This window comes from Dicentrarchus labrax, unplaced genomic scaffold (assembly GCF_905237075.1).
Source record: "Dicentrarchus labrax unplaced genomic scaffold, dlabrax2021, whole genome shotgun sequence".
NCBI lineage: Eukaryota > Metazoa > Chordata > Actinopteri > Moronidae > Dicentrarchus > Dicentrarchus labrax.
Window position 1 is genome coordinate 14166134 of NW_026136709.1, and position 24405 is coordinate 14190538.

Genomic DNA, 24405 nt, shown 5'->3' on the forward strand with positions numbered 1-24405 from the left:
CAGCTTCGCCTCGGACCAGCCCACATCGTCTGATGAAGAGGGCGAAAAAAAAGAGACATATTGAAACATATTTTAACAATATTCTTCTAGTATACTTTAAACGAGTTAAACTGGAAATATAGACATTACTTATATAGTTATTTACCCCTCAGATACTCTATTTTTTGTTTTAGTTGGTTTGTGAAATCGCTTGTAAACTGGACCCCCCTACGCCGGTGGTATAATCCAAAACGCAGAGCTATATGATTTCCCGACTCAACCTGAACGCCTCACTGACTGAAACTGACTCGATCGGCTTGTTTCGTCTTTTTCTTCTGATTTTAAACCTAAACTCTGTCACAATGCCGATGTGTGGAGGCTTATCCGAGCCGATGGATGCGGACGACAAAATCCACAAGATCTGTGAGACCGTGAGTAGAAACGAGTAGTATAAGAGTATTATAATACCTGACTGTGTTCTCTGAAACCATCCATGCACAGTAAACAGGGCCCTTGTTTCATTTTAATGTTGTTGTGATCTCATTGTTTCTCAGTTAAAGCCCCATGCAGAGCAGAGAGCAGGGAAGACTTTTGAAGTTTTCACAGCCAAGAGCTACTCAAGGCAGGTTGTGGCCGGGACCAACTACTTCATTAAGGTAAATTATTATTCAGCACACATAGAAAAACCTGCTTACTGCACAGATCTGTTACTGGAAACCACATGTGCTCTGCAATGCACTCCAGCTGGACCAGTGGATGAGAGGGGAGCTGTGCAAGTCAACTCATTTTTTATGAAGGTTAATAGCCACTTTTGGCCCATTGTTTTGGGTCACTGTCAATGCTCTTAGCTCCTGGCATCATTTTGGACTGCAGCAGGTGAAACCAAACAACAGTGGTGCACATATTGGAGCATTAAGCAGCTAGAAACCAGGTAGTTTAGTCTCAGGAGCCCAAAACAGAGCTAGAGGAGAGTGAATATTGGACTGAAACAAGGGAAAAACTAAGAAAACTCTTTAATTTAATACAAGTTTAGGTTTTAACTTTCCAAGTTTGAGGAAACTTATTTGACATTGTCACAACTTAAGTTACTCAAATCTGCATTTCAGACTATAATAGTGGAACCACTTATGCACGCAGTGAACTATATGTTATTAGGTTTCTATGTGACTTAACTTGATGAGTTAAGTAGACGATCATTTGGACCTTTTTGCCGACTCATTCACTCACAATTATACATTCTGAAAGTGATAATTAGACAATTTTCAACTTGATATTGACAAAAGTATGTAATTACACATAATTAACTGTGAAATTGTGTTTTCTGCTTCTCACACTTGAAGAACTCAAGTTAACAGAACTTTCTCACTTCAATGAGTACTATTTTTATGTAGATAAAACTAAACATTTATACATAGTTAAATGTTTATTTTTACGTACTTTTTTATTCAGCTGTGTTGCCATTGTTTTAGCTGCATGTCTACTTTTCTACTTCTGACTTCCTGTAAATTGTTGTGTGTGTAAACAGAGCAACTTCAACCTGGAGTCAGATGAATCAGACTGAAGTTATGAGGACTCTCTTGATTTACATAAATTGCTGATAATTTAGGTTTCTAAGTCCTAACAACTTGTAACTGTTATCTAAGTCAAAAAATACAAATCAAGTTTTTTTTTACATGACTCCAAAAACATATTAATGTTGGTCCGTGTCTGCTGGATGTGTAATTAAACAACCGCTTGCTAACAACAAATCAGTGGTGCGTTTAGAGCTGGTTTCCACTGCCTCTTAAGTTTTGAAGATCTCCTGAAACTTTACTTTTACTTTGCTGCAGGTCCACGTGGGAGGAGACGATCACGTTCACCTCCGTGTTTATAAAAAACTCCCGTGTTATGGAGGAGATCTCGAGCTGAGTGCTATGCAGCAGTCCAAGAGCCACCAAGACCCGATTGAGTACTTCTAATGGGATCCCAAACCAAGCAAAGCTCCAGTGCCTACAGTCTGCCATCCCATTGTAGCCAGTTATTATCAGATAATCCTGGCTCATTAAATAAAACATTGTTCATATTTCTAAAATGTAATATAATAGCATACCGTATTCGTACTCTAGATCATGATGTTTACAGTGTGTCACAATGGAACTATTTTGTATAAGATGAATTAATAAATGAATCAGATTTGTTGTGATTCGATATGTTGCTTCTCTCTCTGTGGTTTGTGTGATTTGTGAAATGCCTGCAGCTCAGGGTGAATGTGTTCAGCACACGGTGTGAAGAAAAAGGGTTGGGCAAACATATTTTGGTTACAGATGCTAAGAAGACAAAGAGAAGTCTTTTCATTGTATATATCACTCATTCATGACAGCTGTGGACGTTGCTTGAAGTTCTTGACTGATTTTATGGATCATTACACTCTCACATATACTCCAACTCCAACGCATTTTCAGTGAGCCAACATGCACAGTAGCATCACCCTGATTCAGTTTAACCTAAGGGGAAAAAAAAACTTAAATAATGTCACTGGTTACAGCTGAGTTTACCCTATTAAATGTCAAAATGGCTGCTGTGAAAAAGGTCTATCATGTCCTGACCAGAGCAGCATTGTGCACAGACTTACAGGAAAGCAGAGGCTAAAAAAAGGTATGAGCTGGACTGATCTAACCCTCCAGCACTCATGATGTATCGCTCCTGATGAGCAAGCAGGTTGGCAGCCTCTGCTATCAGTCAGTATGAATGTGTGACAAAAGGTGCTTTGAATAGTCGCCGGTACACCAGAAAAAGGCTGCGGCTAAAAACAAGTCCATTTACCATTCACACAGGCTTAATACAAAGCAAAAGGCAAAGTGAATTGTGGGTTACACTTTTACACAGTTTTTCTGTTGTAATGACAAAATACCAAAAAGGGGAGCGGCTGAGATTCTTGTCTGGGCTCACAAAACGGTTTCACCCACAGAGATTAAAAAGTAAAATAATTTCTTCTCAACACATATAGCTAGAAGGGCAAATACCTATAAACCAGGATACATAGAGACAATATCAAAATAAAAATATTATCTTCTTCACCTTCACAACTCTAAAAGTCTTCAGTAAAGTTTCTTTTTCCTTTTATTTCAGTTAAACTTCCTCAAAACATGTTGGTTGTTAAGCATTTCCTAACAATGAATTCAATTCAATTCAATTTTATTTGTATAGCGCCAATTCATAACAGAAGGTTTCTCAGGACACTTTTCAAATAGAGTAGGTCTAGACCGAACTCTTTAAAACATTAATTACAGAGACCCAACAGTACCACCATGAGCAAGCACTTGGCGACAATGGCAAGGAAAAACTGCCTGTTAAAAGGCAGAAACCTAGGACAGATCCTTCGGCTCTAGGTGGGTGGTCGTCTGTCTCGACCAGTTGGGGTGAGAGAGAGAGAGAGAGAGACAGACAGACAGACAGACAGACAGACAGACAGACAGACAGACAGGTGCACAGTAACAACTGTATTGGCAATGGCAATCTAGCAGGACCATGGCAGGAGGCTCCACCAGGATCGATTAGAACCTGCGAGACGAGAAAGCACAAGAACTCCGGGGAAGAAGTGAAGTTAGTAACATGCATTAATGGAACATGAATGAGTGCAGAAAGAGAGAGGAAGAGAGGAGCTCAGTGCACCATGGGAAATCCCCCGATAGTCTAGGCCTATAGCAGCATAACTAAGGGATGATTCAGGACTCACCTCATCCAGCCCTAACTATAAGCTTTATCAAAGAGGAATGTCTTAAGCCTACTCTTGAATGTGGAGAGGGTGTCTGCCTCCCGAACCACAACTGGAAGCTGATTCCACAAGAGAGGAGCTTGGTAACTGAAGGCTCTGGCTCCTGTTCTACTTTTAGAGACTATAGGAACCACAAGTAGCCCAGCATTCAGAGAACGTAGTGTTCTAGTGGGGTAATAGGGTACTATGAGCTCTTTAAGATATGAAGGGGCCTGACCATGAAGAGCTTTATAGGTGAGGAGGAGGATTTTAAATTCAATTCTACATTTTACGGGGAGCCAGTGCAGAGAAGCTAGTACAGGAGAGATGTGATCTCTTTTTCTAGTTCCTGTCAGTACTCGTGCTGCAGCGTTTTGAATTAATTGGAGTGTTTTAATGGACTTATTGGGGCAACCTGATAATAAAGAGTTGCAGTAATCCAGCCTTGAAGTAACAAATGCATGGATTAGTTTTTCTGCATCTGTCTGTGATAGTATGTGTCTAATTTTTGTAATATTACATAAATGAAAGAAGGCAGTCCTGGAGGTTTGCTTTATGTGGGAGTTAAATGACAAATCCTGATCAAAGATAACTCCAAGATTCCTGACAGTGGTGCTAGAGGCCAAGGTAATACCATCTAGAGTAACTATATCTTTAGACAGTGAGTCTCTAAGGTTTTTGGGGCCAAGAACAAGAATTTCGTTTTTTTCTGAGTTTAACATCAGAAAATTGCAGCTCATCCAGGATTTTATGTCCTTAAGACATGTTTGTAATTTAGATCATTGATTAATTTCATCGGGCTTGATCGATAGATATAACTGCGTATCATCTGCATAACAGTGAAAGTTAATGGAGTGATTCCTAATAATGTTGCCTAAAGGGAGCATATATAAAGTAAATAGTATTGGTCCAAGTACAGAACCTTGTGGAACTCCATGACTAACTGTAGTATTTATTGAAGATTCATCGTTAACATGTACAAACTGCGAACCATCTGATAAATATGACTTAAACCAGCTTAGTGCGGTTCCTTTAATGCCAATTTGATGCTCAAGTCTCTGTAAAAGAATATCATGGTCAATGGTGTCAAATGCAGCACTAAGATCTAATAATACAAGTACAGAGACAAGTCCATTGTCAGAAGCAATCAGAAGGTCATTATTAACTTTAACCAGAGCTGTCTCTGTGCTATGATGAACTCTAAATGCCTGCAGCTCAGGGTGAATGTGAGTTTTTCTGTTGTAATGACAAAATACCAAAAAGGGGAGCGGCTGAGATTCTTGTCTGGGCTCACAAAATGGTTTCACCCACAGAGATTAAAAAGTAAAATAATTTCTTCTCAACACATATAGCTAGAAGGGCAAATACCTATAAACCAGGATACATAGAGACAATATCAAAATAAAAATAATATCTTCTTCACCTTCACAAGTCTAAAAGTCTTCAGTAAAGTTTCTTTTTCCTTTTATTTCAGTTTAACTTCCTCAAAACATGTTGGTTGTTAAGCATTTCCTAACAATGAATTCAATTCAATTCAATTTTATTTGTATAGCGCCAATTCATAACAGAAGTTTTCTCAGGACACTTTTCAAATAGAGTAGGTCTAGACCGAACTCTTTAAAACGTTATTTACAGAGACCCAACAGTACCACCATGAGCAAGCACTTGGCGACAATGGCAAGGAAAAACTGCCTGTTAAAAGGCAGAAACCTAGGACAGATCCTTCGGCTCTAGGTGGGTGGTCGTCTGTCTCGACCAGTTGGGGTGAGAGAGAGAGAGAGAGACAGAGAGAGAGAGAGAGAGAGAGAGAGAGACAGACAGACAGACAGACAGACAGGTGCACAGTAACAACTGTATTGGCAATGGCAATCTAGCAGGACCATGGCAGGAAGCTCCACCAGGATCGATTAGAACCTGCGAGACGAGAAAGCACAAGAACTCCGGGGAAGAAGTGAAGTTAGTAACATGCATTAATGGAACATGAATGAGTGCAGAAAGAGAGAGGAAGAGAGGAGCTCAGTGCACCATGGGAAATCCCCCGATAGTCTAGGCCTATAGCAGCATAACTAAGGGATGATTCAGGACTCACCTGATCCAGCCCTAACTATAAGCTTTATCAAAGAGGAATGTCTTAAGCCTACTCTTGAATGTGGTGAGGGTGTCTGCCTCCCGAACCACAACTGGAAGCTGGTTCCACAGGAGAGGAGCTTGGTAACTGAAGGCTCTGGCTCCTGTTCTACTTTTAGAGACTATAGGAACCACAAGTAGCCCAGCATTCAGAGAACGTAGTGTTCTAGTGGGGTAATAGGGTACTATGAGCTCTTTAAGATATGAAGGGGCCTGACCATGAAGAGCTTTATAGGTGAGGAGGAGGATTTTAAATTCTATTGTACATTTTACGGGGAGCCAGTGCAGAGAAGCTAATACAGGAGAGATGTGATCTCTTTTTCTAGTTCCTGTCAGTACTCGTGCTGCAGCGTTTTGAATTAATTGGAGCGTTTTAATGGACTTATTGGGGCAACCTGATAATAAAGAGTTGCAGTAATCCAGCCTTGAAGTAACAAATGCATGGATTAGTTTTTCTGCATCTGTCTGTGATAATATGTGTCTAATTTTTGTAATATTACGTAAATGAAAGAAGGCAGTCCTAGAGGTCTGCTTTATGTGGGAGTTAAATGACAAATCCTGATCAAAGATAACTCCAAGATTCCTGACAGTGGTGCTAGAGGCCAAGGTAATACCATCTAGAGTAACTATATCTTTAGACAGTGAGTCTCTAAGGTTTCCTTAATTCATTAATTTACCTGTGTGCATGAGGCTGAATTGGTTGGTGTTATTTTAAGCACAGTGGAGAGGTCTCACCCTTGACCTCGACTAAGATTTAATTAATGTCTCTAGAACTGGAAAGCCAGGTTACTTGATGGGGATATTGTATGGCCTCTAAGCCAGGGATGGGCGTTAAGATGAGTGTGTATGAATAGAAATGTATGAATTTATTATTATGAATGCCATTGTACACATGCTATAGACGTCTGGGAACAGAGTCATGCGTAATGTTAGGTAGTTGTACACAAATCTCTACATTGTACTTGAATACAATGTACAATGTGTGTTCAACAAGCACTTTAGGTGTTCAACAAGCACTTTATTAATGCAGGAATAGCTACTCAGTCAACACTCCCAGCCAACCCCACTGATAGTGTAACCTCCATCACAGACTTGTCTAATGCAAGTTTGAATAATTTCAACTTTACTCCTATATCTGTCTCTGAAGTACGAAAGGCACCGTTAGGCCTGGACTGTAAAAAGTCTGCTGGCCCAGACCAGATTGAGCCATATTTTCTCAAAACTGCTGCAAACTTGATTGCTGGTCCTATCTCCTCCATTTTCAGTCTTAGTCTATACAGTGGTTCTATCCCCAAGTCATGGAAATCTACATTTGTTCTCCCACTATTAAAAAGTGGAGACCCATTGGCCTTAGAAAATTACCAATCTCCAGACTATCTGTCTTGGCTAAACTGTTTGAATCTCTTATAAATGAGCAACTAAAACATTTTTTGGCTGACAACTGTATTTTAAGTCCTACTCAGTCTGGTTTCCGACAAGGACACAGAACAATTACGGCTGTAACCTCTGTTACAAATGATATTGTTAATGCTTTAGATAACAAAAAGTCTTGTGCTGCTCTATTCATTGACTTATCTAAAGCATTTGACACCGTTGAACATCATCTTCTTCTGCAAAGACTACAAAGCATAGGTTTTAGTAGCACTGTGCTAAGTTGGTTTTCTAATTACCTGAGTGACAGAACTCAGTGTGTGGCATTAGATAACTGTACCTCATCCTTGCTAGAAGTAAAAATGTGTTCCTATTTTATTTTCTATTTATATATATAATTTCGATATGAATCTAAATCAAACAAAGGCTCATCTTTATGCAGATGATACTATCTTGAACATCTCTGCTAAGTCATTGAAAGAAGCAATTCATCATTTACAGTCTGCCTTTAGTCAGGTACAAAAATCTCTAGTAGGATTAAAATTGGTATTAATTGCTAAAAACACAAAATCAATGGTTTTTACACATTTACATATAGATTTCACTACTTCAACACAAAATGGTACTCCAATAGAGAGAGTAACTTCCTACAAATACCGAGGTATTTAGTTGGATGAGAAATTGTCTTTTGGGGTCCATATTGAGAGCCTTTTAAGAAAAACTCAGACCCAAGTTAGGTTTTTATTTTAGATTAAATAAGTGCTTTCCTTATTCAGCAAGGAAAAGGTTGGTGCAAAGCACATTCTTATCAGTGTTGGATTATGGTGACCTAATTTATATGCACTCTTCTTCATCTTTATTAAAAAAATTATTATACCACTCAACCTTGCGTTTCATTACAGGTGCAGCAGCCAGGACTCACCACTGCATTCTGTATGAAACTGTACAATGATCCTCCCTCTCCCTCAGAAGGAAATTCCATTGATTGATTTTCATTGCTAAAGCTCTAATGGGTAAATTACCCATAATAGTGTTTACAGGACAAGGTCATCAGAAAAAATACTATTAGTTATTCCACCAACAAGAACAGAACTTGGAAAAACAGCTTTCTCATCATATGCACCAAATGTCTGGAATGAATTTCAAAACACCCTAAATCTAGAATCACTTCCAGCTTTCAATATTTTTTAAAAACCTTTTAAAGTCAACTCTGACAGAACAGTGTAATTGTTTTGAACTAGGTGCCCTTTAAGTTGTATGTCTGTATTAGCTTAAGTTAAGTTTAATGTCTTGTTTGTGTTCTAGTACGTATAGTGTATGTACAGAGATTTGTGGTGTAGTATGTAACATTTGTCCTGTCTTTGAAACTTTTTGCTGGCAGTCTTGGCCAGGACTCCCTGGGAGAAGAGTTACTGTAACTCAATGGGACTTTTCCTGGTTAAATAAAGGTTAAATAAAAAAAATAAAAAAATAGTGATTTAGTGACAGATAAACTAAACCCTTATTAATCTTTAGGTTGAATCACTACTTGTGAGTGATTTACAGCCTGTCAAAGCTGTAGTTTAAATAGGAATTTGTAATCTAACTCTCATCCTAGGAACTTAAAACGAGTCATAAAGTCATAAAACCTGTTCAACGAATGTATGGAAGTTTTTAAAACCATAACTGGACTTTAGAGAGGGTTTTTAATCCTGATGTACTGTTGATGACTGTTTATTTATGGGAGCTATGGGGGCTTTGCTGCACAGCGGAAATAAAAGGAGGAAATAGAAGAAAGAAGCTTATGAAGCTGTTTAGTTGCTCTACTTATGCTGACTCATCTTTGATCCTAAACGGGTTTCCATGAGGTTTTCCAGTCCTGTCACTCCCCAGCGGTGTGTTGGTAGTCAGCTGTCACAAGCAAACACAGCCTCGCCTCGGACCAGCCCACATCGTCTGATGAAGAGGGCGGACAAAAAAGAGACATATTGAAACATATTTTAACAATATTCTTCTAGCATACTTTAAACGAGTTAAACTGGAAATATAGACATTAGTTATATAGTTATTTACCCCTCAGATACCTATTTGTTGTTTTAGTCTGTTTGTGAAATCGCTTGTAAACTCGACCCCCCCTACGCCGGTGGTATAATCCAAAACGCAGAGCTATATGATTTCCCGACTCAACCTGAACGCCTCACTGACTGAAACTGGACTCGATCGGCTTGTTTCGTCTTTTTCTTCTGATTTTAAACCTAAACTCTGTCACAATGTCGATGATGTGTGGAGGCTTAAACGAGCCGATCGATGCGGACGACAAAATCCACAAGATCTGTGAGACCGTGAGTAGAAACGAGTAGTATAAGAGTATTATAATACCTGACTGTGTTCTCTGAAACCATCCATGCACAGTAAACAGGGCCCTTGTTTCATTTTAATGTTGTTGTGATCTCATTGTTTCTCAGTTAAAGCCCCATGCAGAGCAGAGAGCAGGGAAGACTTTTGAAGTTTTCACAGCCAAGAGCTACTCCACGCAGGTTGTGGCCGGGACCAACTACTTCATTAAGGTAAATTATTATTCAGCACACATAGAAAAACCTGCTTACTGCACAGATCTGTTACTGGAAACCACATGTGCTCTGCAATGCACTCCAGCTGGACCAGTGGATGAGAGGGGAGCTGTGCAAGTCAACTCATTTTTTATGAAGGTTAATAGCCACTTTTGGCCCATTGTTTTGGGTCACTGTCAATGCTCTTAGCTCCTGGCAGCATTTTGGACTGCAGCAGGTGAAACCAAACAACAGTGGTGCACATATTGGAGCATTAAGCAGCTAGAAACCAGGTAGTTTAGTCTCAGGAGCCCAAAACAGAGCTAGAGGAGAGTGAATATTGGACTGAAACAAGGGAAAAACTAAGAAAACTCTTTAATTTAATACAAGTTTAGGTTTTAACTTTCCAAGTTTGAGGAAACTTATTTGACATTGTCACAACTTAAGTTACTCAAATCTGCATTTCAGACTATAATAGTGGAACCACTTATGCACGCAGTGAACTATATGTTATTAGGTTTCTATGTGACTTAACTTGATGAGTTAAGTAGACGATCATTTGGACCTTTTTGCCGACTCATTCACTCACAATTATACATTCTGAAAGTGATAATTAGACAATTTTCAACTTGATATTGACAAAAGTATGTAATTACACATAATTAACTGTGAAATTGTGTTTTCTGCTTCTCACACTTGAAGAACTCAAGTTAACAGAACTTTCTCACTTCAATGAGTCTACTTTTTATGTAGATAAAACTAAACATTTATATATAGTTAAATGTTTATTTTTACGTACTTTTTTATTCAGCTGTGTTGCCATTGTTTTAGCTGCATGTCTACTTCTCTACTTCTGACTTCCTGTAAATTGTTGTGTGTGTAAACAGAGCAACTTCAACCTGGAGTCAGATGAATCAGACTGAAGTTATGAGGACTCTCTTGATTTACATAAATTGCTGATAATTTAGGTTTCTAAGTCCTAACAACTTGTAACTGTTATCTAAGTCAAAAAATACAAGTTAAGGTTTTTTTTACATGACTCCAAAAACATATTAATGTTGGTCCGTGTCTGCTGGATGTGTAATTCAACAACCGCTTGCTAACAACAAATCAGTGGTGCGTTTAGAGCTTGTTTCCACTGCCTCTTAAGTTTTGAAGATCTCCTGAAACTTTACTTTTACTTTGCTGCAGGTCCACGTGGGAGGAGACGATCACGTTCACCTCCGTGTTTATGAAAAACTCCCGTGTCATGGAGGAGATCTCGAGCTGAGTGCTATGCAGCAGTCCAAGAGCCACCAAGACCCGATTGAGTACTTCTAATGGGATCCCAAACCAAGCAAAGCTCCAGTGCCTACAGTCTGCCATCCCATTATAGCCAGTTATTATCAGATAATCCTGGCTCATTAAATAAAACATTGTTCATATTTCTAACATGTTATATAATAGCATACCGTATTCGTACTCTAGATCATGATGTTTACAGTGTGTCACAATGGAACTATTTTGTATAAGATCAATTAATAAATGAATCAGATTTGTTGTGATTCAATATGTTGCTTCTCTCTCTGTGGTGTGTGTGATTTGTGAAATGCCTGCAGCTCAGGGTGAATGTGTTCAGCACACGGTGTGAAGAAAAAGGGTTGGGCAAACATATTTTGGTTACAGACTCTAAGAAGACAAACAGAAGTCTTTTCATTGTATATATCACTCATTCATGACAGCTGTGGACGTTGCTTGAGGTTCTTGATTGATTTTATGGATCATTACACTCTCACATATACTCCAACTCCAACGCATTTTCAGTGAGCCAACATGCACAGTAGCATCACCCTGATTCAGTTTAACCTAAGGGGTAAAAAAACCTTTAAATAATGTCACTGGTTACAGCTGAGTTTACCCTATTTAAATGTCAAAATGGCTGCTGTGAAAAAGGTCTATCATGTCCTGACCAGAGTGAGTTTCTGGGCAGCATTGTGCACAGACTTACAGGAAAGCGGAGGCTAAAAAAAGGTATGAGCTGGACTGATCTAACCCTCCAGCACTCATGATGTATCGCTCCTGATGAGCAAGCAGGTTGGCAGCCTCTGCTATCAGTCAGTATGAATGTGTGACAAAGCTTGAATAGTACCGGTACACCAGAAAAAGGCTGCGGCTAAAAACAAGTCCATTTACCATTCACACAGGCTTAATACGAAGCAAAAGGCAAAGTGAATTATGGGTTACACTTTTACACAGTTTTTCTGTTGTAATGACAAAATACCAAAAAGGGGAGCGGCTGAGATTCTTGTTGGGTTCACATGACTGTGACTCAGGGCTTGTCTGGGCTCACAAAACAGTTTCACCCACAGAGATTAAAAAGTAAAATAGTTTCTTCTCAACACATATAGCTAGAAGGGCAAATACCTATAAACCAGGATACATAGAGACAATATCAAAATAAAAATATTATCTTCCTTACCTTCACAAGTCTAAAGGTCTTCAGTAAAGTTTCTTTTTCCTTTTATTTCAGTTAAACTTCCTGAAAACATGTTGGTTGTTAAGCATTTCCTAACAATGAATCCAAGCAGCATACTGAACAGAAAAGAGAGAAAAGAACAACAAACAAATAAACAAAACAAAACAAACAGACAAAACATCTAAAATACAGGTTACATTAGATTACCTTAAAGGGGATTTAATCTATATATAACGCAAGTAATTCAGAGAGTCTTAAGGCATTTCTCTTTTCCAGTTTTTTTAAGGATTTAAAGAAGATTTTCAAGTCATTTATAAATGATACAAAGTTCGGAGCACCTTTAGTGCTGTGAAACAAGATAGAAGATCTATAAACTGTCACAAGGGTTAAAAAACCTGAAGCTGATCGATCCTGTAGGAACTCTGTCAGTCAATAACTGAGCCTTTGACCTCTGACTTTCTGCCAATAAATCTAGTTTACCTTTTTTTCTCGTAGGTTCCAGAAGAAAACATCTATATTTATCGAGAAACAACCACAATTTGATCTGATTAATGTTTCCAAAGTCTTCACTCGTCACTAAAGGTCAGCTGCATGGAGATCTGTGGCAGGAAAACTCACTTATGATCCTTTAAATCTCTTCTTATGACTCACTTTTACTTTATGGTTTTTAACTGATGCTATTTGTTGTAACAATTTTAATTATTTTTTGTCTTTTGTCTCTCTTTGTGGATTTTATGTACTTTTATTATTTGTTTATATCGTAACGCACTTGTTTTCAAAAGATCTATATAAAAAGTTATTATTATTTCTGCCTTAAAACATCTTGTTTGAGATTTTATACCTTCATACCTGTCACAAAACTTGCAATGATAATAATAATAATAATAATGTAAACAAAGGAGATTTGAATACACAAAGAGTTCGCTTGTTCATTCATCCACAGTTTAAAATATGAATAAGTGTATATATTTTTGTATATACAGTGAGATGTGAAAAACACCCAACTTTCAACACATCTGCATGAGTCACATAAATTATATAAGTTAGTTTGGTTTGAACAAAAACACATTGTGTAAACTAAGCACACACTTATGAATCACACCCACTGCACACGAGGTGAACCATGACCGTGATGACTGATCCGTGGGGTGTGGATAGCTGCAGGATTTTTTTTTTATGGTATGAATATGGAAGAAATTATGTTAACTTATAATCTTTTTAGGAATACAAAGAAAGTGCAGTTTGAATTCACAAGGCAATTATTAATGTATTTAACAGTTTAATAACTCTGAAGGCATTTTAATCTGTTTATACACTAGTTTTTAAGGTATATAACCCTCTTTTATTTACCAGGGTTCAAGTCTATGATTATTCTGCTCCCAGGTGTTATTAGGGAGTATTTATCTATCTCACATACACTCAACTGTTGGCTTAAGCTTAAACTGCCTCCACGGCTTTGGGGCTGTATTTTCTGATCCTTCAACTTTTCTGGAAGAACAATAGAAATAAACAACAACTCAATCCTCATAATCTGATCAAACACAGGTCTGTGAAACATCTGATTGAAGCACTTGTCCTAAGCCAAACCAAATCCTGCAAACCGCTTGGTCAGGGATGTGAAAACTGATGTCTGAGTGCTAGGATGTGAAACGGTTTCTACGGCTTTTAAATTTCCCTTTTTTGTTTTTGTTTGCATGTGTGGTTGCTTGATTTGTGTGTGTGTGTGTTTTGTTTTTTGTACAAAATGAATGTGTGATTGAACATCCTCATTAGTATGTCTATGTTCTTGTATAGTTGCTTTAAAGTGGTGAGTTGCTGTTTTCTGACTGTGTGTGTATCAATCAGGATCAATGCCTAATGCTCACTTCTTTATGAATTAGTTTTTCTTCTGTGGCACACAATAAAAGGCCATTATATTTCTCAATGTTATAAGTGATCCCTGTGAAAAATACCTATAAAAAAAGGTGTTTTTAAAAAAAAGATAAGAAACTGATGACTCTACCAGTGACCACAATCCAGTCACATCCCTGTTAGCTTGTGACTATTGTTCCTCTTTCACCAACAAAGACCACACCAATGAACGTGTGGAATTAAGAAAGGTTTATTGCACGTAATGAATATATGAAAACCGATGTGATGTACTGTAGGAGGGATGAATGGATCGGGGAAAAGGTTGAGGGATGAACGGATGAAAGAAAGGTGGGTTTGTTGGCGGATGGATGAATGGATTGGATGGGTTTGTCAAGATGGTAAGAGGGAACCGACTGGGTTGTGAGACTCTGAGTGGGGGAGCCGTCTCTTTGTATCTCGTGTAGAGAGCCCCAGTGGTTCCTGTATTTGGATTAGAGAGACGGAGGAAAAAAGGAAAGAAAGGAGAGGAGGAGGGAGTGAACTGTTGAGGTATGCTTAAGTAAGTTTTGAGCAGAAATGAGATGAGTGCAGGGCGTGGTCTTTATTCCTGAACCTATAAAACTTCATTTATTAAGATCCACGATTCTTATTTAACAGATTAAATAAGTTTATTGGACGTTTGGCCCTGCAGTTCTTTGCTCCTATCGTAGCTCTCTGGTGTTAACTTTGAAAACTCACATGATTTTGTTTGTGACACATCTTCTTTTAAACTCTTGTTCCATGAAGTTCTCACATTGTCTATTTTTTTTTTCTCTGTGGGATTCCTACAAATTACTTATAGAAGGAAATAATAATGGATTTAAATGAAATGCTGAGTATAGTGAAATTAATAAAGGGAAAATATACTGACACAAGACATTTTGATTCTTTATTGGGCAAACAGGAACATTTAATATTTAGACTTATATCAATATTCTTGAAGTTGAGCTTTAACTTCTCAGTGCATATTTTTCCAAATATGTTACTTCAGTATCTATAATTAAAGTACATTTCTTATCTGCTCCAAAATGTGGGAATAACTAAACTTAACTTACTCAAGAACTATAGAAATAATGTTCATTCCTCTATATTTTGTGCCTCACCCACCTGCAGTTTTCTTGGCGTTTGGCTTCCTCTAGTGTTAAAATCAGTAATTACATTAGTGCTCTCCTGATTGGGCTCTTTCTGAGGACTGAAACATTTTCACTGTTTTCCTTAACTGTTATAAGATGAGCCGTGTTTGATCATACCTGCCTTGACAGCTGACGTAGTTTGAGATCGGCTTTGATTTATCTTTTTGATCAATTTCTTTGAATTATTCATTTTTAAATCTGAATGATCATTTCATTTTGTGTGTTACATTACTTATCTTAAATTGTCACTAAGTGGCACTGTTTGATTAACATTAATATGAGGAGTCAGTTTGCTAACACTGGCTGTGGACAACAAGTTGAGGGCAGTTGTTTTAAGCATGTTTATATTTGTTTACATTTTGGCAAATTAACACCATTAAACGTATGATGAATTAGGTATTAGCAGTTACAGTTACATACAACTATCACTGGATTACTTTGATACTGAAGTAAACTCTTTATAGGCCGAAATCTGAGCACTAGATGGAGCATGAGTACTGTCTATTATTTTAGTGTTATACAGTCCTGGTCCACGCTTGAGGTGGATTTTTAATTACATGAAACATTACATTTCATTTTAAACTGGGGGTTTGAAGTCTTATGGAAGACTTAGTGTAGGCACTGATAGGAGAAAATGTTTATGAAACCAGCAGTGGTGGAAGAAATATTCTCAACCTTTCCTTCAGTAAAAGAACTAATACCACAGTCTGAAAATACTCAACTACAAACAGATTACACAACAATATCTTTCTTGAAAGGTGTCGGAGCCTAAACTGTTAAACATAGTGTAGTGTTTGGTCCTGTGGATTTTAGAGCATCAAGCTAAGGCTTAATTCAACCTACAATCTAGTATTATCAGCCAAATGTACCTAAAGTATCAAGTGTTTTACAATTTAATGCGATGTATTTGGATATAATATTACTGATGTATTAATGTGTATGTTGCTATATTTTAACTACTATCTACGGCAATGCTTCATATTTTGTATCTTGATACAGTCAACTTTTCATGAGCTCAGACAAACATTTTCCAGCTTATCCAAAAAGGGGTTTTTAGATTAAAATTTAAATTAATTTAATTATCTTAAGAATTTCAACCCATAAATGAAAACTTAATCCTTCAGTTTATCACAAACATTCAAAATCTGCACGTTTGGAAATACATTGTTTATACTGGACAGAAAGGGTATAAAACATTAATCTGTAACTAGTAAATAAAGCTGAAAAAGTGTAAATATTTGTCGAGGAAATAATTGTTTTTCCTTATTTAAATGAATGTAGATTTAGATCTCTTTTGGGTAAAAATATCACCTTGAAAATGAATATAGTGAACAAAAATGCCAATCCAGGAACAATAAAAAAAACACATTTTTAGCATTTAAGCTGCATAAAGATACATTAAACTTAATAAACCTTCCCATATTAGTGTTTCAAAGCCATATTCTATATCTGTATTTAATATCTGCTGTTGTGTACGTACACGTCATGATTACACTGACTACACCATTCACACACGTACCACCACAACAATGGCCGACTCTTCAGTGAATTCTTCCTTGTTAAACTTTGTCCACTATGGTTTCCCATCAATTGTTTTCATGTTGGAACTATACTGACTAGAAATTCCCCTGAATTATTGATGAACTCTCTTTAAATATATTTTTGGGAGGTGTTTATGCTTTTTTGTTTTTGATAGGACAGGTGAAGATAGACAGTATGAAAATATACATACTAAATGAGGAAGTTCAGCGACCTCCAAGTGTCCTGACCTCCTCGTACTTCTGAGATTAAACAAGCTGTCTGACCCGTAATGCAGATAACTGAACATATGAACTACTATAACTCATCAAGTTATTATTGTAACGACTGACTGATTGTGTGCCAGGCACAGACTGGTCTCCATCATTACTGACATGAAACTCGTTTTTACCAGGAGAGTAAAGAAGCCCTGATTTTATTTTGACACACTTTGCATCAAATTGCTGAAAATCTGCATTATTTGATTAAAGTCTGGCAATATGGGAAAATTCACTTTCTTGCCAAAAGTTAGATGAAAAAGTTAGATGTCAGAGGCTGCAGCCAGAAGTTTAGTTTAGTTTAGTTTAGTTTAGTTTAGTTTAGCATAAAGACTGGAAGCGAAGAGAAAAAACTACCCTAGCTCTGTCAAAAACCCACAGCACCTCCAAAGCTGATTAATTATATAGCTCATTTGTTTAATCAGTACAAAAATTAAAGTATAAAAATGTCAAGTTTTATGGGGTGTTAGTTGTTGCACTGACTTCCTAAAGTCTCACTTTTTATGACAAGACTCCAAATATTCACTGCGAGTTGAGTTTGATGATGATGTTAAGCTCTATATTAGTCTCTCTAGCTTTATTTTAGTCTCCAACAAATCCTGAGGGAAATATCCGGCTCGTCAGCTGCTAAATGCTTCACTATGTTCACAAATGAATGTAAATGCTCCACAGAGTACAGTGATAATTCTCCTGTATCCTGTATGTTTGTTACTTGTCACATCCTCGTATTTGATCATTTGTTATCTTATAAAAGTATTGATTATAGCTGCTTTAAAGATGCACCAGATGATCAGGCAGTTTTTATGGAAGTGTCAGTGAAAGTTGGAATTTGGGGAGTAAGGATGAGCAACGCTTATCACACATGTACTGCAGCTCCACCCAGAATGTCACATTTTAAAACCACCTTCCAGTCAGTATCCAGGGGTAGTTACACAGTATAAATAAAGTTGATAACAAGCTGAGAATTAACAGTTGAGACTCATAAAAGCAGACATTGACTTCTCTGTTAACTTCAACAGACATTGTGACAATGGCTGACGGTTTGCTTGGAGCATGGTCGGATCCAAGGGAGCCTGACGGAGTTCAGGAGATTTGTGATCAGGTGAGCTTCAGAGCTTCTTCACAACCTCTAAACATGACTCTGCATGTGGTCTGTGTTTCAGTCTGTATTAACATCACATTTTATTTCATTCATACAGGTGAAGCCCCACCTGGAGCAAAAGACAAATAAGATATATATGGAAATCAGAGCAGTTGAATTCAGGAGCCAGATTGTGGCTGGAACAAACTTCCTCATCAAGGTAATTAATATTGTGATTATTTATCTTAAAGAAAGCCTAAGATATATGGACTGAATTGTGACATCCAGGCGAGTGATTAAACACTGCTCCTCACTGCTCAACAACACAAGATCAAGATTAATTTATTTAAGAGTCTAAAGTTCCTCTCTTTTTCCTGCAGGTTCATGTTGGAGGAGAAAAATACATTCATCTGTTTGTCTTCAGGGCACTTCCATGTTATGGAGGTGGGATCGAGCTGTGCAAAGTACAGGAGGACAAAACTAAAGAAGAACCCCTCGTACCTTTCTAAAGTGATCACTTTTCTAAAATGCTCTGCTTCTGCTTTCTGAAATGATTCAACACAAAACTGCTTTACAATACATCATTGTTGATTTTGAATGTATTAACTATGAGGGGAAATTGATTATGCTTTTGCTTGCATGAACTGATGTGTCTTATGTATCCATAATGATATTACAATGTTTAAGTTGTTGGGAAACTAAAAACAAAACTAATTATAAAAAGAGTTTAGCCTGGAGGGGATTGAAGCCTCTTCCTGTGTGTCCTGAGAATAATAAAAATATTTTTGCACAACAACTGGATGTATGCTTGGAGGTGTTTAAGGAGTAGGGGCAGGTGATGGATGTTTACAGTGTTGTGACATTTGAAGCCCTAAAGAAAAACAGTGTTTAAATAAATAAACAAAAGTCGACCACTTTGAACAAAATGTACATCCTGTTGCTGTGTGTTATCTCACTGAGGAGAGACTGCCTCTCCACAGTTATATCTGTGTAATGCTGATGATGGCTCTTGCTGGCAAGCAATAAAGAGCTACTGACAATCTGATTATTGTGACGTCTGGTGTTTGAGTTAAAAGAAAACAGTAGTGCTGGTCCAAATGGTCTGGAAGATAAATTTGTTAAACTTGCTGCTCATGTATTAATGTATACTCTTGCAGATTTATTTAATATGTCTCTGTCTACTTGTTTAATTCCCCATATATGGAAATGTGCTAGAGGTACATCTCTTCTCAAAGGCGGAGACCTATCAGACATGGATAATTATCAACCAATTTCTATTATTTGCACTACTGCTAAAATCTTTGAGAAACACATTTTTCAATCAATTATCATACTACATCAATCTTTTCAATATTTTATCCTCATCCCAATCAGGTTTCAGACCAACTTTCTCTACCACCACAGCTATTCTAAAATTCACTAATGATGTGTTCTCTTCCTTTGCTAAAGGTTAAAGAACAAGTGCAATTTCCATTAATCTTTCCAGGGCTTTTGATATGGTTGATCTCCTTGATAAGCAAGCTACATTCTGTTGGTTTAAATCAAAATGCTCTACTCTGGTTTAATGCCTGCCTTCATGAAAGACGTCAGTGTGTTGTCTTTCAAGGTTCTAAGTCTGACTATTTAATTGTTGACAAGGGTGATCCACGGGGCTCCACCGTGGGACCACTTTTTTTTATCAATGATCTACCTCAAATGGGTTCATCTTTATTTATTATTCTAACTCTGAAATTCCAGTTTGATTTTAGCTTGATCCAAACAGTGTTTTGTATCCAACATAGTCATTAAAATTCCTGTGATTTAAATATTATTTTTGATGATGGGTTACCCCTTGTTAAAGTTGATTCATTTAAATATCTTGGAGTTTGGATTGACCCCAAACTCTCCTTTAAGCCATACATTGATTTTATTGTAAAAAGAACATACGGATGATTATGCCGACATTGATTATCACAACACTACACACACTTATGTCAAACCATTTCATACTTTATACAACTCATGATATAGATTTGAGTTGTCCATATAGAACATATTATTGTGAGATAACCAAATATTCCTTATTCCATCCATGAAAATTGGATAACTATGTCTTTAAAAATATACCACTGCTAGGATTTACCACCACACCTACTCCTCAAAGTTCTGCCAAGCCCTCTGTGGTTTATTTCACTTACAACAGGTGTGACTTCCACAGAACTAATCAAAAAACTTCATTGGAACACATAGCGGCTGATATTATGGATGTGATAATGTTTGCCAACCAAACGTGTGTGTATTCAAGGTCTCCTTTTTTATCAACACTTCCTCAAAGTCATGCCAAAAACACTGTGTATTTTGCCAAAGAAGGTGTAACACAGAACTGAACAAAACTCTTCATGGGGACACAAAGTGCATAAATCATGGCAGGACAGTGTAGTCAATAAACAAACCCTCACTGTTCAGCAACACAAAATCCAGATAAATAAATGTATTTACTCCCCCAACTTTCCTGTTTTTCCTCCAGGTCCATGTAGGAGGAGACAGTTACCTTCACCTGAGAGTTTTCCAAAGGCTTATGTGTACTGGAGAGGCTGGGACACATTCATGTCCCATTAATGCATGTCTTTCTCATAGGTTCTCATGGATCCTGGTAGTACCTGCTGCCGTGGTCCTTGCTTCCATTGCTAATGTTATTATTATTATTATTATTATTTTATGTTGTTGTCATCATTCTTAATGTTATTATTATTATTATTGTTATTCATGTTATTAAAATTCATCATTCCCCATCCATGTGGCCGTCATCATCATCATGATAATTAGTTATTTCTACTAGTATAGTTTTTGCTCTTGTTGTTGCAGTGCACATTTGCCCCATCACATCACCCCTTCTCTTTACCCCCCTACCCCCGCTCCCGTCTGTCTCTCTAACCCTAACTGGTCGAGGCAGACAACCACCCACCTAGAGCTGGTCTCTGCCAAAGGTTTCTGCCTCTTAAAAGGAAGAATTTCCTTGCTGCCGTTGCCAAGTGCTTGCTCGTGGTTAGACCTGTTGGGTCTCTGTAAATAAATAATCAATAATAAAAGGTCTTTTTGAAAATTGTTCTGAGATAACCTTTGTTATAAATTGGTGCTGTACAAATAAAACTTAATTGAATAATATAAACTTACTGGGCATGAGCCCAGATAGCGATTGTGGCGGAAGTTCAGAGGTTGAGTGACAAAAGGTAATTAAATGTAACCTATTATATTACACCTTATCTATCTGGTTTGATAAAGGATGACCAAACAGATTTCTTTGGAATATGACTCCATTCTCCTCCGATGTCAGAAAATGTTTAAAAGTTTATGAAACCAGTACATTACTTGAAGAGTAACAAAGCCCTGCTTTCATGGTGAACTACTGGCACATAATCCCAATTGTTTTAATTTTAGTATGTTTTAAAAAAGCTAAATCAACAAATAACTCAGTATCTGTGTGGTTGTTTTATTCTAGCCACACTTGAGTAGAATGACACAGATGTCCTGCCTTAATGTTGCATGCATTTGGCATCAAAACAATATTAATCTTTGAATTTTAGGTCTGGATGACCCAATGAAAGTGATCAAAATCTAAATCATTGGATTTGAAACCTTTTATTATTATTTTTTATCTTCACAATCTAAACTGGAAATTTGGAAAGGAATTCATATCAGAGGAACAAATCTATCATGTGAGGGTTGTGGTTACACACAGCTCCACCCAACATGTAGTGTGGCCAGATTTCAGGTGTATTACTGTGTATAAATACATGTGCATTTGATAAACAGCTGAAACTACTGAGACTCATAACAGCAGAAAGTTAACTTCTCTGTTAACTTCAACGAACATTGTGACAATGGCTAACATTAAGTGTGGAGGATGGTCTGAGACAATGGAGGCCACAGAGGACATTCAGAAGATTTGTGATCAGGTGAGCTTCAGTCTACCTTCATTCTTCACAACCTCTACACACGACTCTGCATGTGTTTTGGGTGAGATTCCCGAAAGGGTACACAGCTCCTCTATTAGTGCGAAACATGGTTCAATACAGTGTAAAGAAGTGGATTGCACTTATTTTTCCAAGGCTTGCCTAGTTAAGATATATACAATGATGTCTCCCCGACTAGTGATAGGTGTCATCAGGCCCCTGTTAACCTTATACACATGCTCCGGCTTTGTCCATGCTGCTAAACTTCTGTCTGAACTACTGGGGCGAAAGCTTGACCCTAACCATTTCAGTGCTCTCTATGGGGTGTCCTTGGCCTCTTTCTTGGTATCCCAAAAGAATGTAATTGACTTTACTGGCTAGAAGACTGATCCTGATAAAGTGGAAATCTCCTGAACCCCGATCACATGTACATTGGATTTGAGATGTGATTTTCTTAAGCTGGAGAAAATAAGACTCTTTCTCGGAGGAAGGGCCAATGCATTCTTCAAGGTCTGGGGCCCCTTCCTCAAGTACATTAAGAATAGTAAATTTTCAGATATTACAAATTTGAATAAATGAATCATGGAGTGGGAAAAAGTGGGGGAAAAAACAACAATTCTGCACGTGATTTACATCAGATTTTATTTCATTCATACAGGTGAAGCCCCTCGTGGAGCAAAAGACAAATAAGATATATATGGAATTCAGAGCAGTTGAATACAGGAGCCAGATTGTGGCTGGAACAAACTTCCTCATCAAGGTAATTAATATTGTGATTATTTATCTTAAAGAGAAGTAAGAAAGCCTCAGACATATGGACTGAATTGTGACATCCAGGTGACTCATTAAACACTGCTCCTCAGTGCTCAACAACACAAGATCAAGATTAATTTATTTAAGAGTCTAAAGTTCCTCTCTTTTTCCTGCAGGTTCATGTTGGAGGAGAAAAATACATTCATCTGTTTGTCTTCAGGGCACTTCCATGTTATGGAGGTGGGATCGAGCTGTGCAAAGTACAGGAGGACAAAACCAAAGAAGAACCCCTGGTACCTCTCTAAAGTGATCACTTTTCTAAAATGCTCTGCTTCTGCTTTCTGAAATGATTCAACATAAAACTGCTTTACAATACATCATTGTTGAATGTATTAACTATGAGGGGAAATTGATTATGCTTTTGCTTGCATGAACTAACGATCTTGTGTATCCACAATGATATTACAATGTTTAAATTGTTGGGAAACTAAAAACAAAACTAATTATAAAAAGAGTTTAGCCTGGAGGGGATTGAAGCCTCTTCCTGTGTGTCCTGAGAATATTAAAAATATATCTGCACAACAACTGGATGTATGTGTGGAGGTGTTTAAGGAGTAGGGGCAAGTGATGGATGTTAATGAAGTTGTGACATTTGAAGCATTTTAGAAAAACAATGTTTCTTAAGCCAAGAAATTTTATGAATAAATAAACAAAAGTCAAACACTTTTAACAAAATGTACATCCTGTTGTTGTCTGTTATCTCACTGAGGAGAGACTGCCTCTCCACAGTTATATCTGTGTAATGCCAATGATGGCTCTTGCTTGCAAGCAATAAAGAGCTACTGACAATCGGATTATTGTGACGTCTGGTGTTTAAGTGCCAACTCTCATCTGACAAGAGCTGATTTTACATGACAATTAACACATAGAGATCAAGATATTTGGTGTTTGAATGTACTTTCTAAAGAGATAATATATGATGAATAGATAGGAGTTTGGAGGAGGAAAATAATATTCATACATACCTTTAGAAAATGATTGAGGAACATACAGAACCTGACCAAACAAAGAAAAAAAGGGGATTATAAAGTTCTGTCTCTCAACGTTACTGAATCAGGCAAAAGCTGAGGCTCATGGGAATGTTATTATAGTTTTGCAGGTATTTAGAAATTAACCAAAGTATTGAAAACTGAAATTTTAACTTAATGATTGTGTTCTTCACATTTATTTAAAAAAATTCTGAGAGGGGATATTCATGTCAGAGCCAAATTTTATGGCAATCCATCCAATAGTTGAGTTGAGATCATTCAGACTGAAGTTAGCTAAAACTACTGCGTAACTTAAATGTAATCTCAGATGTGTTGACAAACATATCTGTTAACGTGATATAATATAACATATGTCTGAAAACAGTTTTAATTGGCACAAAACAAATTAGTTGAATTTTATTTAAAAAAAGAAAATTCCACAAGCAGTGGTGTGAATGTAACAAAAAATGAAAGTACATTTACTAAAGGAATGTACTTCAATGTAGTACAAAGAGTTTTTAACTGGTTATGATTGTGATGCCTTTATATGACCTACATAACCACACAAGACCATCAGTGAGAAGACAGAAGATACTGTT

At 37.3% G+C, this 24405-nt stretch overlaps 3 protein-coding genes across 6 annotated transcripts; all 3 read left to right on the plus strand.

Moving 5' to 3' along the window:
• Positions 1–241: 241 nt before the first annotated feature.
• On the plus strand, positions 242–2166 carry LOC127369471 (cystatin-B-like). Its single transcript, XM_051410893.1, has 3 exons — positions 242–410; positions 534–635; positions 1809–2166. Exons 1-3 carry the CDS (start codon positions 243–245, stop codon positions 1935–1937), a joined length of 399 nt encoding a protein of 132 aa, XP_051266853.1. The 5' UTR covers position 242; the 3' UTR covers positions 1938–2166.
• A 7197-nt stretch (positions 2167–9363) lies between these two features.
• Positions 9364–11285, plus strand: LOC127369472 (cystatin-B-like). Its single transcript, XM_051410894.1, has 3 exons — positions 9364–9531; positions 9655–9756; positions 10930–11285. The coding sequence occupies exons 1-3, from the start codon at positions 9460–9462 to the stop codon at positions 11056–11058; spliced, it is 303 nt and encodes a 100-aa protein (XP_051266854.1). The 5' UTR covers positions 9364–9459; the 3' UTR covers positions 11059–11285.
• Positions 11286–14259: 2974 nt separating this feature from the next.
• Positions 14260–23632, plus strand: LOC127369350 (cystatin-B-like). Of its 4 annotated transcripts, XM_051410614.1 has the most exons (5): positions 14260–14392; positions 18032–18114; positions 18212–18313; positions 18474–18594; positions 23076–23632. In XM_051410614.1, exons 2-5 carry the CDS (start codon positions 18043–18045, stop codon positions 23081–23083), a joined length of 303 nt encoding a protein of 100 aa, XP_051266574.1. In that variant the 5' UTR covers positions 14260–14392; positions 18032–18042; the 3' UTR covers positions 23084–23632. The 4 variants fall into 4 exon arrangements, with proteins under 4 accessions (XP_051266574.1, XP_051266573.1, XP_051266572.1 ...); XM_051410613.1 differs by lacking the exons at positions 18212–18313; positions 18474–18594 and adding an exon at positions 22684–22785 and having other exon boundaries at positions 22955–23632; XM_051410612.1 differs by lacking the exons at positions 14260–14392; positions 18212–18313; positions 18474–18594 and adding an exon at positions 22684–22785 and having other exon boundaries at positions 17961–18114; positions 22955–23632.
• The last annotated feature ends 773 nt before the right edge of the window (positions 23633–24405 follow it).